Here is a 17747-nt window from a genome sequence, read left to right on the forward strand (position 1 = left end):
TCCCGCCCTCACTATCTGTCTCAAGTTGGTGCTTCGCGCTTACTCGAACATTGATTTTACTGGTCTTGTTCCATTTTCACTGTGGTGGCTGTAAAACAATTTAATTAATTGAAATCTTTTGCGACCACCAGATATAACTTTTTTTTTTTTAAAATAACAAAAATTGACTGAAGTTACTGGGTGATTTTGGTCTTGGCCAATTTTCGGATGTGGAGAATTTTCATGCCTATTTAATGTGGGCAAGAAGAGATTAGGTGCTTGCAGCCCATTTAAATGTGGACAAAAAGAGATTAGGTGCGTGTGGGAGCGTAAAATATCATAATGACCAAGAAGTAGGTGATTGGAGGAAAAGCAACCCGATCTATTCTAGAAATCCCCTCAAGAACAAATCTATTCAGACTCAATCTGAGTAAGGAAGAATTGGTAAGTTCGAGGTGAAATCCCTCTGAGGTAGATCTGGATAAGGTGAAATCAAGTTTTAGTCCAAAAATGAGCAGAGAGAGAGGCGACTCGACCTATTTGATAAATGGCTTGAGGCGAAATCCTTTCGAGGTGAATTTAGATAGCGCGGAATCGATAAGCTCGATTGAATTTGTAGCAAGCATGAAACCTTCCCCAACGTCATCTTAAGAATGGCGTCATGGACTCACTAATGCGTGGCTTGAAGAAGTTACACACCACTACGCGCCCTAGCGTACTATGATATCCGCTCAGCCTCACTTATAAATACTTAGTAAGGTGAACAATCGAGGTAAGCAATGAATTACCTAGTTAGACACTCGAGCTACCTCACCATAGTGGAGATAAGAGGGTATCTCGCAGGGAGGCCACATTCCCATGCTCTCCAAAAGTCTTCAAGACAAGCAATTCTACTCTACATATCCCACATCGGAGACATGTAATGGAGAGGAGCCTTCCCTTATCTATAAAAGAGACGCTCTCCCTCTCATCTAAGGGGCTTGATCCATGATCTCCCCACACTTGTAGTACTTCAATGGTTACTTATTATAGTGAAACATCCTAAGTGGACGTAACATCTCTTCAGGAGCGAGGTGAACCACTATACATTTTGTCTCTCTATCTCTCTCATGCATTTTACCTAGTCTCAGTGTTATGACAACCATCTTTGGGATCCCATACATAAAGTCATCTTGCTTGCCTAAGCTCTCTTCGTCACCTTAACATGACACCATGGCACCTATGCATGATCTCAAGGCCTCCTTTGCGAGATCTCAGTGCCTACCATACAGCCTCTGTTTGATCTCAAGCTCTCCTTTGCGAAATCTCAGTGCCTCTCGTACGGAATTCAAGTCTCCTCTGCATGATCTCATGACCTCCTGTTCGAGATCTCATTGCTTCCTAGTAAAATTCATTGTCGATCTCTAGCTCGGGCGAGATTCAAGGCCTCGTGGTCACCTTTACATGATCTCATTGTCTTTTCGGTTGAGATTTCATAGCGTCTTGGTCAAGATTTAAAGCCCCCTTGACATGATCTCTGAGCTTCCTTGTCAAGATTGATGATCATATGATCACCCTTCGTAAAATCTCATTGCCTTATTGGCGAGATTGGCCTCCCAGTCAAGATTCATGGCCTCATGGCCACCTTTACATGATCCCATGGTCTTCCATGCGAGATTTATTGTCTCCTGCTTGAGATCCTAGCTCTCAGCGAGATTCATGGCCTCCTGGGTGAGATTTATAGCCTCGTGGCCACATTTGCATGATCTTATTGCCTTCCCAATGAGATTCATTGCCTCCTCGTCGAGATGTAAGGCCTCTTTTGCATGATCTCATGACCTACTTGGCATGATCTCAAGGCCTCCCTGTCGATATTCATGATCTCATGGCCACCTTTTGCATGACCTCATCTTTCCCAACTAGATTCATTGCCTCCCAGTCAAAAATCATGGCCTCATGGCGACTTTTGCATGATCTCAAGGCCTTCCGTGCAAGATTCATTCTCTCGGTTGATAGGTAGAGCATTGGAGCAGCATCATCTATCACCATAAGTGAGAAGTATGCTGGGATTGAATGACAACTATTTGTTTCAAAGCAAGGTAATTACGCTACCCCTAATTTTCTCACACCACCAAATTTTTTTTTTTTTTTTAACCAAACCCGAATCCGGGTGCCAATAAATATATTCATCTAAAGCTAGTATAGGCCGTTACATACCCTTCCGCTGCCATATACAAACAGACAAGAAGATAGTGGTAGTACCCACATTAGTACATAGAAATAGACTCACTCATTAGACATGACATGTACGTAGACATAGCGAAGATCCTCCTTTGGTACCACTCCAGAGGCGCTAGAGATACATAGAGTGCACACAAATCCATAACTTCCTAATACAAGGAATTATTGTAATTAGACTAACTAAAAACATAAAGATGGGCCTAGGGCAAAAACCCTAGCCCAAAATTGTGCAGTCCTAAATAGCCTAAGAAGAAGGTCCACTTGATCAAGGCCCAACAGGCTTGGCTTGGCCCAGGTCTAGCCACCACCTCCAAACCGCCAAACTTCCAGTGCTGCCCCTCCTCTGTGTCTGCTCCGTCATGTCCCTGCAGTCCCGAGTCTACCACATTTTGCCATGATCGAAACCTGACGAACCACGCCGCCAAAAGAAAACACGACAAAAAAACCATGCCGCCACAAGCTGCATCACCACGAATCTGTCCCTATTTCACCATCTCTGATCAACGCCGTGACAGGACCCGCCCCGGATTTCACCTTGAAATCCGAAGAGGCCCTGCGGGGCCCACCTTAGAAGAAATTCTACCAAAAATTTGACAGAACTTCCCCTAAAAATGGACAACCCAAAACCTGTAAAAAAAACATTTACACTTCTAAATCATCTATCCTTATTCTCCTGGAGCCACCATGCTCCCTATATTACAACATCTCCCATATCACAAAACAATTCTGAAACTTAAGAATATTAATCTCAAGAGTTATCAGAGCAATCTATTTCTCAGGCGTACAAGAAGGTAGAATACAAGATAAACGACCAATACTTTTATAATGCGGAAGCTATGACAGCTATGCCTCAACCCCAAGTACGCTAGACCTCAAGCTAAACTGGCCTGCAAACTGGGCATTTAAAACCGAAGGGCCCAGGGGAAAACATTTAAAATCCGTTAGAGTGAGTGGACGAAAAATAAGTACTTTCAAATGTATAAGTAAAACTTAATGCTTTCCCAAGTTATTCTCTAAAATCTCGCATGCAGTAACAATCTTGAAAACACTCTTAATCATCCTCTTTACTGAAATCTCAATCACGTAACAACAACATCTTGAAATCTCTTAAAATCTCATCCTCAATCCTTATAAAAACATCCTTTTCATGAGGCTCGTTTGATGACTAGAAAGGACTACTGTCTAGTCATCTCATGCCATCTAGGAGGGACTGCTACCCAGATGACGCATCGGAAGGGACTGCCAACCGGAATAGGAGGCGGTGGATAGATGGGACTGCCAACTAGCCACATGTAGTAGACGGGACTGCCGACTAACCACAGGTAGTAGACGGGACTGCCGACTAACTACCTCATGTCATCTGGAAGGGACTGCCAACCAGGTGACGCATCGGATGGGATGATGCGGGAAGCGTGAACTCGATAGTAAGAGGCTCCGTCAAGCGTCGAAAGCCATATGAGATGAGCTAGAATCCACTAGCAATTACGGGCACAGCCGTAAGAAAAATAGAGAAACTTCTCTAAGATTTGGTTTTTTATTGATAACTTGAATGAAAATTACAATCTAAGAAGTGCCTTATATATAGGGCACATAACATAAACCTAATTCAACTAGAAAACAAAAAGAATAATTTATTATAGACTAAAACTAGAAAACGTAGTTAAACCTCATTAAATAAAAATCAGAAATAGAATCCTAGATCCTAAAGAATATTACGCAAATATATAATTGGAATCCCAACCAAGATTTTGTTCGAGAATCCCGATATATCCAAAATAGTAATTTATGATTAATTCCATCATTAAGAAGCCTATTTGAATACCAATTTCCAATATTCAAATTATTCTTCTTAATGTGAAGACGCTTCTTTCTTTTCCGGATTCTTTGTTGAAATTGGCTAAAATCTCGTCCTACATCATGGGACTGCCAACCGAGCTGTAGTCTGGAAGGGACTGCCAACCAGACTATTACCTAGAAGGGACTGCCAACTAGGTAAGATACGCATGCGCCAAAACTGGCCTCCTTAATAAACTGAATAGCCTCCTCAAGAAACTGAAAATAACCTCTTTCAATTACTTGCTTTCGGAAAGAAACTCGGTATTACTTCAATAAATCAATAATAATTCACCAAAAGCATAACTCAGGATTAACTCACTAAATCAAACCTCAATATCTCAATAAATCCTCGAAAGCATAAAATCAAATACTCTGTAAATCAATAAATGCTTTCGGAAAGAAAACTCAATCTAACTTCAAGGCTGATAAGTACGGAGCTTAAAGCTCAATAAATCTCGATAATTCAATCATGCTCAAAAATTCGATGAAACATTCGTACTCGTGAATCCTCATAAAAACCGATATTCAAAATCCATAATTCTCATAATATTTGCTAAATCAGTCACTTCCCGAAAATCATTCCTCAACTCAATAACTCATGAATGACTATCTCAAAAATCTACTAAAAGCCCTCGGGAAGGAATTTCAATACTAATCTCGTAATCCATAAATAAATCTCGATAAATCAACGCTCAAATATTCAAAACATAATTAAATCTCAATTGGAAGAAAATAATAATACTGCATGCGGAATTAATTTAAAAACAAATGTCCAGTCACTGTACTATTTAGGCGACCACACAAACGATTTCCTTCGTCGAGCAGTAACTCGGTACGTCGTCCTGTACACAAGTATAATTCGTGAATAACAATCCGGAAATTAAATACCATTCCCACATCATATCCTAATAAATCACATATCCACTTCTTCTTGGATTCAATCCAAACTTTACCACCATTACCAATTTATCGATTAAGTATTCCAAAGCGGAAACAAGGGAAAAATACGAAGGTCGGATTCCCATAATCGACACCCGTCTCACTAAAGTTTAGAAATTCCTAATCCATATCAAATCACTCCAAAAATCACATTTACAAACTCTACAACAAATATAGGATTTAACTAGCTAAAAAAAAAAAGAATATAAATCACTGTTCATACACCGCACTATTCATACAGATACACTGTTCATGCGCGGCCAACTCCTCCTCCAGCCACCAAATTTCAACCACAGAATCATCTCAACATTCTAAGCACTTTTCATAACTGTGACCAAGTGAGAAAATACCTTGAAATGCTCCAATTTTGCCGATGAACACAAACCCGGAAATCTCCAAACCCACCAATTTGGAAATCCTTCAAATTCACCTTCCAAACGTGGAAATTCCAACTAGACGTCTTGAGGGGAGATGATCAGTGACTCGAGGCGCTCCTAATAGAGCCAATTTCACCGCCGAAGATAGCCGGAAACTGGGGAATTTCGTCGGGGAAGCAAACTGCTACAGTAACAATGTTTGCATAAATTCGGGGTTTTCCGGCCAAATCGCCGATACCCACTGGTACCATCGTGTAGAGGAGGAAGAGACGGTCCAAGGACAACTGGAATCAAGTCAATTGGACGCCGGACGGTGAAGAAATCGGAAAAAGAAGGAGAGAGGCCGACATGGGGGAAGAGGGGGAGAAAATCGGGGAGAGAGAAAATGACGAGTTACCACAGTAACTCGTCCTATTTATAGAAAGTTATCATGAACAGTAACTTTACCATTTCGCTTATAACTTTTGCATACGAACTTCGATTTTTACGTACCACATATGTACGCGCTCGGTTTAACGTCCTCTACAACTTTCATGAAGGAAATTTTCTCAAATTTTGACCCGAACAAAAAGTCAACTTTTAGGGCCCCCTAAAATGTCGAAACGGAGCCAAAAAGTAAATGTAAATGTCGTTTACCCATCGAAAGACTTGTAAACTGGTAAATTATGGTTCGGGACGTCACACGCCGCCACCGAATTCGAATTGCGCTGCCAATATAAGCCTCCATCAACACGAGATTGGCCACCTCCTAGAGATATCTTGCTAGAAACCCGCAACCAAACCTCACCTGCCAAAAAACTTGAGCAACCCAATCAAAGGACTACCTGAACAGCTCATTCAATTCTCGTCCGGCAGCAGAACCAAGTGGCATCGACGAGGCCAAGGCCAGCCGAGATGCCAGGGCCGCCGCCGGACGAGAAGATTGCAATTTGGGGACTCTCCGAGTTAGGGTTTCTCTCAAAGGGAGAGAGTTTTGAATGTATTAGGAAAAAGAGAAGCGTATATTAGACTTCACACCACCAAATAAAGCTTCTCAGATTCCTTATATGGTAAAGGAATCGCATTTTCTAAGATATAGTTACCTAATTGAATAATTTTGCTTCAAAAATGCCAAATTTCATGCCTATATTAGCAAAATCAGAGCAAAGCATAAATAAATTGACAAAATATGAAAAGGAAAAATAAAAAAATAGAGAATACCTGAATATTATAGATCTTTCCAAGCTAGTCAAAGCCAGCAGCCATAAGCTGATTCCGCGCCCAATTGTCCCACTCATCACATAAGGGCACTTCCAGTGGCAACGGACGCATTGGCAGCCCCTCCAAAGGTCTAGGGTTTCAAAATTCCCAATTGAAAAAAAATTAGAAATTGAAAAAGAAAAAGAGAAATATAATTTCGTAGCACTGGGACTCGAAGGCAGCTACGGCAATGCAGAAAACGACGACACTTTGCTTTTCCTCCTTCGCGTCGTACAACAGTGCTTCAATTGAACTTTCCGGTTGATCTCCCGCCCTCACTATCTGTCTCTAGTTTGTGCTTTGCGCTTACTCCAACTTTGATTTTACTGGACTTGTTCCATTTTTACCATAAATTTGATTTAATTGAAATCTTTTGCGACCTCTAGGTATAATTTGTTTTTTTTTTAAAGGGTCATTGGCGCAAAGTACCAAAATGAGACAAAATTATTCCACATACCCTAGCAACAAATTTTTATTCTCACTTACCCAGTTTATAATAAAATGACAATTTTGCCCTTAGCATAATAAAGAAATTACATCCAGCCACTATTTCCTCTCTCTCCACGACGACGGTTTCTCTTTCTCTCTCCCCTCTCTCTCTCACCGATCTCCACCTCTGGCACGGCCCTAAACCCGAACTCTGGCATTAGAGATCCTTGCCGGACTACTTCCCAGATCGTCCAGCATCACAGCTCCACCTCCACGCTGATGCTCGAGAACTCTGTATCTCCGGAGAGATTCGGCGCTCAACCTCCGGTGCTCGACCCAAGACCTTCGGCGTTCGACCTCTAGTGCTCGAACCGGCTCTCCGGTGCTCGACTCAGGCCGGTGGCAGAGGAGAATGATAAATCGGGTGCCCAGAGCTTTTCTCTGGGTGCCCAAATCAATTTATTTCTTTCTTCCTTTTTTCTTTTTCTTTTTTTTGGTAAAATGGGGGTAGAATGCCCAGAATGAAAGAAAAATGAAAAAAAGAAGAAGTTATATTGGGGCAATAGAGGTTTGTTAAAGGTCTATTGCAAATTTTCAGCCAATTTAATGATCGTTAAGGTATCAAACTTGATTAAATCAATGAACGAACCGAATCTGTCCAACCTGAATCATTCGTATTTATAATGGTAAATTGCAGTTTTGGACGCCTTAACGATCATCAATTTGACTGAAATTTTGCAGAAGTGATCTATACATTAGGATCTAAAAACTGAACGGTTAAGATGTGAATTTATGGTCGAAAAGTGGTCAAAATATAGAAATCCGTTCCTTAGCTAAAGAACGGACCTCCGTTCTATATATATATATATATATATATATATATATATATAGACACACACACACACACACGCTACCACCAAATACCTTAATGCTTTGCAACCCACATTCCATAAAACCCACCACATATAGCAGTACAAGGCTCATCATTTTCTAAATTCTATCCATTAAGAAAAAAAAGTTTGTTCATCATTTGAAGCAACACAACCAAGATATATACCGGGTGTTTTTGTTTTGGAGTATTTGTTTCCACATTAAATATTTTTCTCAATATTCTAGATGGTTTTCCCTCCAACAGACATTTCTTAATTTATTTATGGGATCTTGAGTCTTCCAAGTTTGTTCATTTTGGAATAATGTAGGTATCCTTCCTAAACTCTTGTTGGTCAGGATACTCGGCTCTCACCCGAAAGACCCACGTTCAAGTCCCGTCAGTGGAACCACCTTCGATTTATTTGTTTTCAACCACCTTTAAGAATAGAGATAATATTTTGTCCACCATCAATAAGCGACAAATGAAAATTTTTATTTTATACCCATGTTTATGCAGTGCAACCACCTTCGATTTATTTGTTTTCAACCACCTTTAAGAATGGAGATAATATTTTGTCCACCATCAATAAGTGATAGTGTGTGCTATAAGAAACTCACTCAATTAAATTTTGTAAAAACCTTATAACTATTTTGAAGATATCTGATTAATTGATTTGAATGTCTATAAAGACTACATATATCTCGTGATAAGCTTATTGACAAATTACAATGCTCCATTCTATACCTTGCAGGGTGTTGTTGATCCTGGCTACAAGCAAACAAGAACAACAATTATCAAAGTTGTTATCTTCATGAACATACTTTTGCTCACCAAAAACTCAATTAGGCCAGATGATGAAATGGAATATATGATGAAGAATCATATTTCATAGCTTACCACACATGCATGGACATCGTTACATCCACATATGAGTTCTCCATTGAGAGTGTCTATAGCTTGAAATGATCCCCCTCCTCCACTCCTCTGCATCACAAAACCAACAGAATGTAATTAATTCCAATTACATTGTCGATTTTCCGGTGGTTAATTACTACACCAAGAGAAGAAGTATGTGCATTACCTTGTAAAAATCAACCGCAACAAAATTCTCCCATCGGTTTCCAGCAGCACCATAGCAAGTGTTAAGCATGCTAACCAAATCCTCAGAATTGAATTGACATGAGAGCTGCTTAATGGGAACTGACCCAAAATAGTTAACCAACACCAATGATTTAGTCTTGTCATTTAGAGGCGACGATTCAGCTCTGTTTGAACAGCTTCCCGCTTTCATTCCATCATTTCCATCTGCAAAATTGTGTGCACTCCAATAATTAAGAGAAAAAATAACACAACATTTCTGAAACAACGAAAAAAAAAATCCTATGTTGCTTAATTTAGTTGGTTCTTACACTGGTTTTCAACCATGTAGTTCCACTGGTATGCAATCCCTTCGGATTGTTCCTTCTCTTGTTTTGAAGTGAATACAAGTAGCCTTTGGTTCTTAGTGACCATATCGCTAACCAGCGGCCAATCCTGACCACTTTTGGGCATGTTTGATGTCGGAAACCAGTATTTCATCAATCCGGCAGCTCTGAAAACATTTGTCAATCCGTTTGGAGCTTCAACATAGTCCTCTAATATCAATGTCACAATTTCTCCTAGGTTTGCTGATAAAAATGCTTGGATATCATTCAATGTATCTATAGCTGGCTCCTGCAATTTTGAGGTAATAGGTAACACATTTTGGCAACATCTGTAATGAAAAGAAGTGAAATAGGGAAGTTGGTTTGCTTACAAATGCAGTGTAGTCATGGCATTTTCCTTTGAAGGAATGGCACAACCAGACATCTCCTTTAAAATCATAGGTATCAAGCATTAGGGCTCTAACTCCATTGTTAAGTTGTTGAGTGACAGTGTCTTCTTGATTCGTGAAGGTAACACGAGGGACTCCGGTATGAGATGGCTCTCCTTCGATAGCAAAAGCATTGTGGGTTGTCAAAAATGCATATTTGTTGAATGGTAGAGAATTATTCTGTAGAACCACAAATAAGCAAATTTTACTTAAATCGCATTTGAGATTAGCAATGCTACTGGAAAAAAAGAAGTACCAAGTTTGTGTAGCACATGGTGAGGTGACATTCCATGTCTTCATATCTCACAAATCAATTTCAACAACGAAGTTAGATCGTATACACTATCATATCATTTGACAAATAAATTCTTATCTCTATTTGATAAATAATATAAAAGTACAAGTTCAACTCAAACATCACCATATGATGAAACAAAACAAGTGACTGTGAAATCCATAGTTTTTAGGGAAATTCGTACAAACAGTGTCTTAACTTTTCCAGACTATTAATTTTCATACCTATACTTTGAAAAATTTCATAATGGTACCTGAAGTTTTGGCCCCGACCGAATTTTCGTATCTAGCAACAGTAAAGTCGTCACCGGCGTTAAATTTTGAGGGGTAAATCTGTAACTTCAGGTATTATCGACCAAAAAAAAAAAAAGAGCTGGCCATGGCTCGACTCGAACTGTGTAGCCTAACTCACGATTTGCAATTGCCATGTCTTTCTTTCTTCTTCTTCTTCTTCTTCTTCTTCTTCTTCTTCTTCTTCGAATTGCTGCTGCATCGAACCAAGGACAAAACGCTCTCTCTCTCTCTCTCGACTTCGTGCCTCACGCCACCGGTGAACCCAAACCCGGCCACAACCCTCTCCAGATGCGCCCGCCCACGGAGGTGTCTCTGCGCCCCCGAATTTGATTCAACCCTTTCTATGATTTCGATTTCGATTCTGATTTGTTTTTGTAGGAGTTGGCAAATCATGCCTTCTTCTTCAGTTCACCGACAAGGCGGCAAGTTTCTGAGCGCCGGCCTCGACGAGAAAGATCTCCTATCTAGGGCGGCTGGAGAGACAGCCTCGACGAGAATAATCTCCGATTTTTTGGTCGGCTGGAGCGCCGGCCTCGACGAGCATTGCTTCTTCTCTGCCGCCAGAATCGCCGCCTACGACTCCTCCTTCGACGCCGAAGCAACATTCAAATCCATAGGCACGCCTTCGTCTTCCTCAAGCCCTTCAATTCCAGGCAGAAACTCCAAGTAGTCCAAGAACCCTACTTTGTGAAATGGGCATTATCAGTTCACTTTTCTTTGTTGCTCTGATTTGGGATTTCTGTCCATTTCAGTGGGTTTGGTTCACTAGTGTTTGTTCAGACTACAGGACTAGAAGCTGGGACGAATTGGTGAAGCCCAGAAGGTGTTCGATCAAATGCCTGAGAGAGATGGTTTTGCGTGGACTGCAATGGTTTCTTCTCATACTTGTGTAGCCGTGTAGGGAATATGATTTCGGCGAGGACATTGTTTGATGAGATGATAGAAAGGTGTACAACTACTTGGAATACTATGATCGATGGCTATGTGAGACTGGTAATGTGGAGTCTGCAGATTTGTTGTTTAATCAAATGCCCATCAGGGATTTGATCTCGTGGACAACGATAATCAATTGTTATTCTCATAACAAGATATTTGGAGAAGCATTAGCAGTGTTTAATGATACAAGGTGGGTTGAGAGAATTCATGGCTGAGATTTTGAGGATGGGGAAACTATAGGATAAGAATTTGGTCCAAATGCGAGGGTGGTGTGGAGAAGGAAACCAGAAGAGAGTACAAAGCGTGAAGTTGCAGAGAGATAGGAGGATGAATACTGAAGTTCCAGATTTACCCCTCAAAATTTAACGCCGGTGACGACTTTACTGTTGCTAGATACGAAAATTGGGTCGGGGCCAAAACTTCAGGTACCATTATGAAATTTTTCAAAGTATAGGTATGAAAATTAATAGTCTAGAAAAATTCAGACACTGTTTGGATGAATTTTCCTAGTTTTTATTTTAAAGTTTAAGGACTATATAAACAAAAAAAAAAAAAAAAAAAACAAGTATTAACATTTGAATGCATTGATGCAATGACACATCACCTTAATAATTTGTCCGAAGGTCTAACCTCACTGACCAAAAAGTCAGAAACTCTTCAATCAGGGTGGCCTAAAAAAGATGCTTGTATGTGATTGTCAATTCTACCCATAGGCCGTGTTGGACACACACGATTAGATTGGAGAAGGATATATATATGACTGGAATAGATTAGATTGGGAATGGATTGGCTAAATCTCATCTTGTGTTTGGCACTTCAGCACAAGATTGGACAGGAGACGTAATTTATCTGATATATATCTAATAAAATCTAATTAAATAAAGATGCTTGAATGTGATTGTCAATTCTACCCATATAGTGTTCACGATTTCAGAGGATGAGAGACTGATAGAGTATCTTAGGTGTGTGGCACGACAAACATGAGGTAGTTTAATTGTTAAACTTTATACTTATAAAATCTAATTGGTAATTTTGACGTGTGAAAGAGTGAAATAGTGGCTCACCCAAGATTTTGAGTCCTATTGGATTTAACACAGATGACTACGAATCAATTTCTAATGGATGTGTCAATTAAAACAAGGCCTATATGACAAGAAGTTGTTATGACTTATGACTCTACAGTCATGATCACCTGGTCACCTACTGACCAAATATTATTTGGTCAGTCGCCGTTCGATTGACATCGGACGGTTGACAGCTAAGTGATGAAATCTAAGATAAGAGCTGTCAACCGTCTGATCTCAATCGAACGGTGACTGACCAAATATCATTTGGTCAGTAGGTGACCATGTGAACGGGGCCGATGACTCTAAGCCCAAAGACAGCAGTTAGCCCCTTTAAAATTACTGGTGGACGCTTTCCTTGAAAAATTGCTGTTTCGTCTTGGAAACTTCACATAGTAAAGTGCGTGACTCACTGAGTCGTGTGTGTCGGTATCTGTGGAGAGAGAGATGGTAACGTACCAAAAGCTGGAATTGATTGGTGGTGGTTGATCTCACACATCTGGAGCCAGAAAACTCCGAAGGGCAACCGAAACAGTAAAGCCCCGCCTCACAATCTCCGTCCGTCGAGCACTGATCTAAGAGCTACGTACACCACATTCGAACAAAGTTATATCCTCTGAAAAATTATCATTACATATGATTGATACCAAGAAGAATAAGAAGATCGATTAGCTAGCTAGGGAGGCGCAAACCTTGCACTGTCCATCGGAGCAAGCTATGACGACACATGAAAACACAGCAAGAGCCATAACCAGAACTAGAACCAGAAGGAAGCTGTGCCGAGTCGTCTTCATGTTAGAAGGGAAATGATAGGGAGTGGCTGCTGGCCGGGTTTTGATTTTTGAAGCGGCCAATTAATTAACTTGGGTTTCTCAGTTTTTGATATGGCTGAGAATTTTCTGTACTGGTCTGCAGATGTTTATTTGAAGTTGACAAATATAAAGTGCGAGCTAGCTAGAGAGAATCCATATAAGTTTATGGATAGAAATGCTGTAAGCTAAAGGAGTCGTCAAAATTCAAATACATTGACAACAAAAGTGTCGAAGACGTTTGGAAGACGAAGGAGATGAAATTAAATTAGAATGTTAATTAATAGGTTTTGATTTTGGCCATGAGGGGTATTACCAAAAATCAAATGGAATCGTTACGGAACATCGCTCCCATAGCTTATCATTATTTGTTTTTGACTTTTAAAGTATGAATTGGATTCATGAATCCAAATTTTAGACATATGCAATTTATGAAGATATTCTTTTTTTTTTTTGAAAGAAGGATATTCTTTACCATTTGTAAATGGATTGTTTACATTAAATGAGGATATATACATAAAGCCCAAAAATAAACTCTACCAAATCAAAATTAAACCCAATTCTTGCAATCAAACATGTATATAAGCAATTTTGATACCCGTGGAATAATCTGACCTCTCCTTCCTCCTGGAATTCGAGTCCCTCAGTGAGTTCCATTTTTTATCTGAACACATGTTTAATCACTGTCCCAAAAAAAAAAAAAAAAAAACGCCATAAACTATGAATTTGATTCATGGATATTGGCCCACTTAGGCTTAGTTTGGCATTGTTGTGCTGTGAGAAGAAACACTTCCGAACTTGCTGTAAGAGTTTAACACTTCTGAACTTGCTGTGAGAAGAAGCAGCTAAGGTGTTTGGTAAACTGTTTTTAAAAGTGCTGTGAGAACGAAAAGCAATTTTTAGGTGTTCGGTATGTAAGGCAAAAGTGTTTTGGCTGGGTATAATTACCAAAATGGTCATACATGCTAAGATATGCTATTAAAATACATAATTTTGTTTTTTGATTATGTAACCATAACAAATAAAAAATTTCTCATGTATTATCCTTATACCCTTGCTTAGACCGAATAAAAGATTTACTTTAAACCCTTCAATATGCATATTATGTTTTACTATTACACAAAATAATTATAGAATATTTGGATTAATTTCCCGACCATAGTTCAACGCACTACTACAGAAATTGAATCAGACGACAGTTTTTAGGGTGGCTGTCGTCTATCTCGGTGACGTTTGATGAAGGTGCATTTAGAAAACTGTCGTCTGAAGGACTCAGCATCCACGTCGACAAGCTCTCGACAGCATTAACTGTTGTGTGAACGTTACTCAGACAACAGGCAACTTAAGAATCTGTTGTATGATTGCGATTCAGAAGTCGTTTTTGTTTATAACTGTTGTGTGACTATTATCCACACAACTGTTTTTTCTTAGCATCCGTGATCTGTTTTGAATTCAAACAACAGTTTTTATTTTGTGGCTATTGTGAATATTGTGTATATATGACAGTTTTTTGTGGTTATTATTGTCCTAATAGAATGATTCAATGTATTATATATGCTGGAACTGGAATAAAAAATGACCAAATTAACAGTAACTAATCAATATATAGAAGAGATTGTTATAATCTACATCATGTTCCAAAATGAATTGTGCAAAGATACCACAAACGGAGTACATCTAATAATTATTTCGAATACATCCAGAAATTTACTTAAGAAGTCTAGCTTTGCAAGCTTTGCTGCTCTCATAGCCTCATTGGAGTCTAGCTTTAGAAGCTTCCAAGTACTAATTCAATAGGATTGCAGAGATATAATAATGCTGACTACCCAATCCTCGGGATTCCATTTCCATCTCTCCTTGTACAATTTTTCTAGAAGATGAAATTAAGAACGCACAAGAGGTCAAAAAAAGGTTCTTTTCTAAACATATGCAAATAAATATAAAAGGAAAGCAGAGGTGCTTGGTGATTATAGGAACTGTAAAGCATAATTCCACAAAAAAAAAAAAAAAAAAACACACACACACACATGCAATAAATCAAAGATCGATCAATACTCTAAAAATCTTTAGCCGATAATTCGGCATGCACAAAGCACATGTTCCAAAACTCAACTAACTCAACCAAATACTAGCATGGTCAGACTTATGCGAGCTTAAAAATCATAATTTTGAACTCATGCTATTTGATAAACTAAAACAATACTACTTTGAAAACTAACAGCAAGCATGCAGACTCTATAACAATACTTCTTCATTGTTGCCATTTACTTGAGGAGTACATCTAACAAAGTAAAGGGATTGCTACCTAAGCGAAAGAGTAGCGATTGGTGCTCACCAGAATTCCACTAGCAAAGGAACCCAAGTAGTAAAGGAAAGGAGCATGCTGAAGTAGAGTTCCTTTGTATCACATCATGACTCTTAACCAAAATAAAAGAATCCGTGTTTAATGTTTTTTTGGTTCTACTAAGCCCATACACCTATATTTGTCCACTGTGTTGCAAGTTGCAGCAGTCATATAGTTTAAAGTGTTGTCCACAGAGAGAGAGAGAGACCAAATGGAAGGAAGAAACTTAGACCTGGAATGGTTTTGGCTGAACTCACACCAATTAAAATCAATTTCTAATCAGCATTTGTTGCCTAACAATGTTCAGTTTATAGTAGACCTACTGTAGGGAGGATGGCCAGTTATTGGTTTTCATAATAGACCCAAATTTTTTTTTTACAATCCATCATCGGCTTCACAGCCTTTACCGTGAGCAAGTAATCAAATTGGTTTAAGACCAAGCTTATGTGCTTTCTCTATTAACATATCAAGGACAATCTTAAAATTCATAATTCTCAAATATACATTCTCAAATTGCCGAAAAGATATAACCACTGAGGTGTGAGTAGAATGGATTAGATACATAAATGAGAAGCATGAATTACTTCCAAAATTCAAATTATTGAATGCAGGCCTTAATGTCTAACCAATGTTACTTTTTACTGCAAAAGGAGTATGAACAGAGAGCTCACCCCAAGAACTCTCGAAAAGAAAAAAAATTCAGCAATTACATACTAATCTAAGAATACATGCAGCAGTACAACTCGTGATGCTCACAAAAATGCAACAAAATTTATAAGATCAATCAGGTCAAATTTCCATATTATTTATCCAGAAATTTCAGACCAAGTAATGCTCACCTGCTTACAAGCTGCAGCTAGCTGTAGAACCTCATCAGCTTCTAAAAAATTCATGAACCACTGGGTCAGGGGATGATCTTTTGTGTCGCCTCTCTTTCTTTTACATGGATCTTCAACTGGCACTACATGCAATGAAAAGGAATATTATACATCCACAACAGGAAAGAAAAGAAAAAGAAAAAGAAAAAAAAAGAGCATTGCAGGCAACAAGGCAGAAAAACTCCTACCAGGAGGAGGCAAAGTCAAACCAGCAGGTAATCTGAGGGAGCCTATAGTAGGGTGATTCTGGATGTGAACTAAAAAGCTCTCTGAGGCTCAGGAACACAATCTCATCATTGGATTCCACAATGGAATTGAGAAGACTGACCTCATCAAATAAATATTACTTTTTGTTAGTATTTTGATTTGTATTAAGACAATGTATAGAAATTGTTCCCATCTATTAACGTATAAGATTAGCTTATCTATGATTAATACAATGTGGAGAATGTGAAATAAACCTGCTGTAAAACTTTAACACATCTCATTCCCAATTCAAACAGTATAATGAATCGTAAAGGAGCTATAATCGTGAACCTAATTATAAGTAGTCGCAGCAGCAGATCTGGACCATGGAGTTATTATCCTCATTTCTTCTAAAGTAGCATTACAATTTTATGCTTTTATGATCTGAAATGTAGCAACGAACAAAACAAAAATCATCAACTAAATCCCGGGAAATGAAATGCAGCAATTTGCAATACACCTAGTGAAACACACAGTCACAAAGAGAATAGAATGCATATATATACACACAGTCACAAAGAAAAAAGTTAAACATTTCACTAGTTCAACATAGCTAATACTTACAGTTGTAGGCAATGTGGAAAGATGTCGGATACAAATTTAGCAGTTGGCAAATCAGCATCTCTCTAGGCAAAAGAACCAACTTCATCATTTTCAAGCTGCTCTCCTTGCAAGTATACAAGACTCGGCTTATACGATTCAAGCAATTTACGGAACTTCTCTTTGCGGTTAGTCAGAGTTTGAACCAACATTCAAAGAGTCAAGACATTGTAAAATTAGAAACTAAACTAAAACACCCAATTCACTTAATAAGCTGAGAACAAAAACGTGCTTCTAATAACATTCAAGGAAGAAGAACACTACAAGTTCCCTAAGCATGAAACATTGTTTCCCTGAAGACCCCCAACAGAGTTGGCAACAGCAAAGAAGCTCAAGCTCCTCACACAAAACTTAAGAGCCCAAAATCCATCACATCCTCAATTTCCAACTTCCTGATAAAAAATTCCAACTCTAATCCACCTAGTATCTTACATTCAAGGAAGAAAAACCAAATCTACTGAGAATGATCAACTTCCAGAACCAAAATCTCTCCAGAAACCCAGCATGCAATAGCAACAAGATCCAGAACCCAAAACAAAA

The 17747-nt window shown here is 38.9% G+C and overlaps 1 protein-coding gene across 1 annotated transcript; it reads right to left on the minus strand.

Annotated features, from left to right (window-relative positions):
• Positions 1-8536: 8536 nt before the first annotated feature.
• On the minus strand, positions 8537-13506 carry LOC112199873 (PI-PLC X domain-containing protein At5g67130). Its single transcript, XM_024340850.2, has 7 exons — positions 13023-13506; positions 12790-12912; positions 9686-9922; positions 9300-9603; positions 8972-9195; positions 8788-8874; positions 8537-8658 (listed from the first exon to the last, which is right to left on the minus strand). Exons 1-7 carry the CDS (start codon positions 13122-13124, stop codon positions 8629-8631), a joined length of 1107 nt encoding a protein of 368 aa, XP_024196618.2. The 5' UTR covers positions 13125-13506; the 3' UTR covers positions 8537-8628.
• Between the last annotated feature and the right edge of the window lie 4241 nt (positions 13507-17747).

Source organism: Rosa chinensis, chromosome 1 (genome assembly GCF_002994745.2).
Source record: "Rosa chinensis cultivar Old Blush chromosome 1, RchiOBHm-V2, whole genome shotgun sequence".
In the NCBI taxonomy this organism is placed as follows: Eukaryota; Viridiplantae; Streptophyta; class Magnoliopsida; order Rosales; family Rosaceae; genus Rosa; species Rosa chinensis.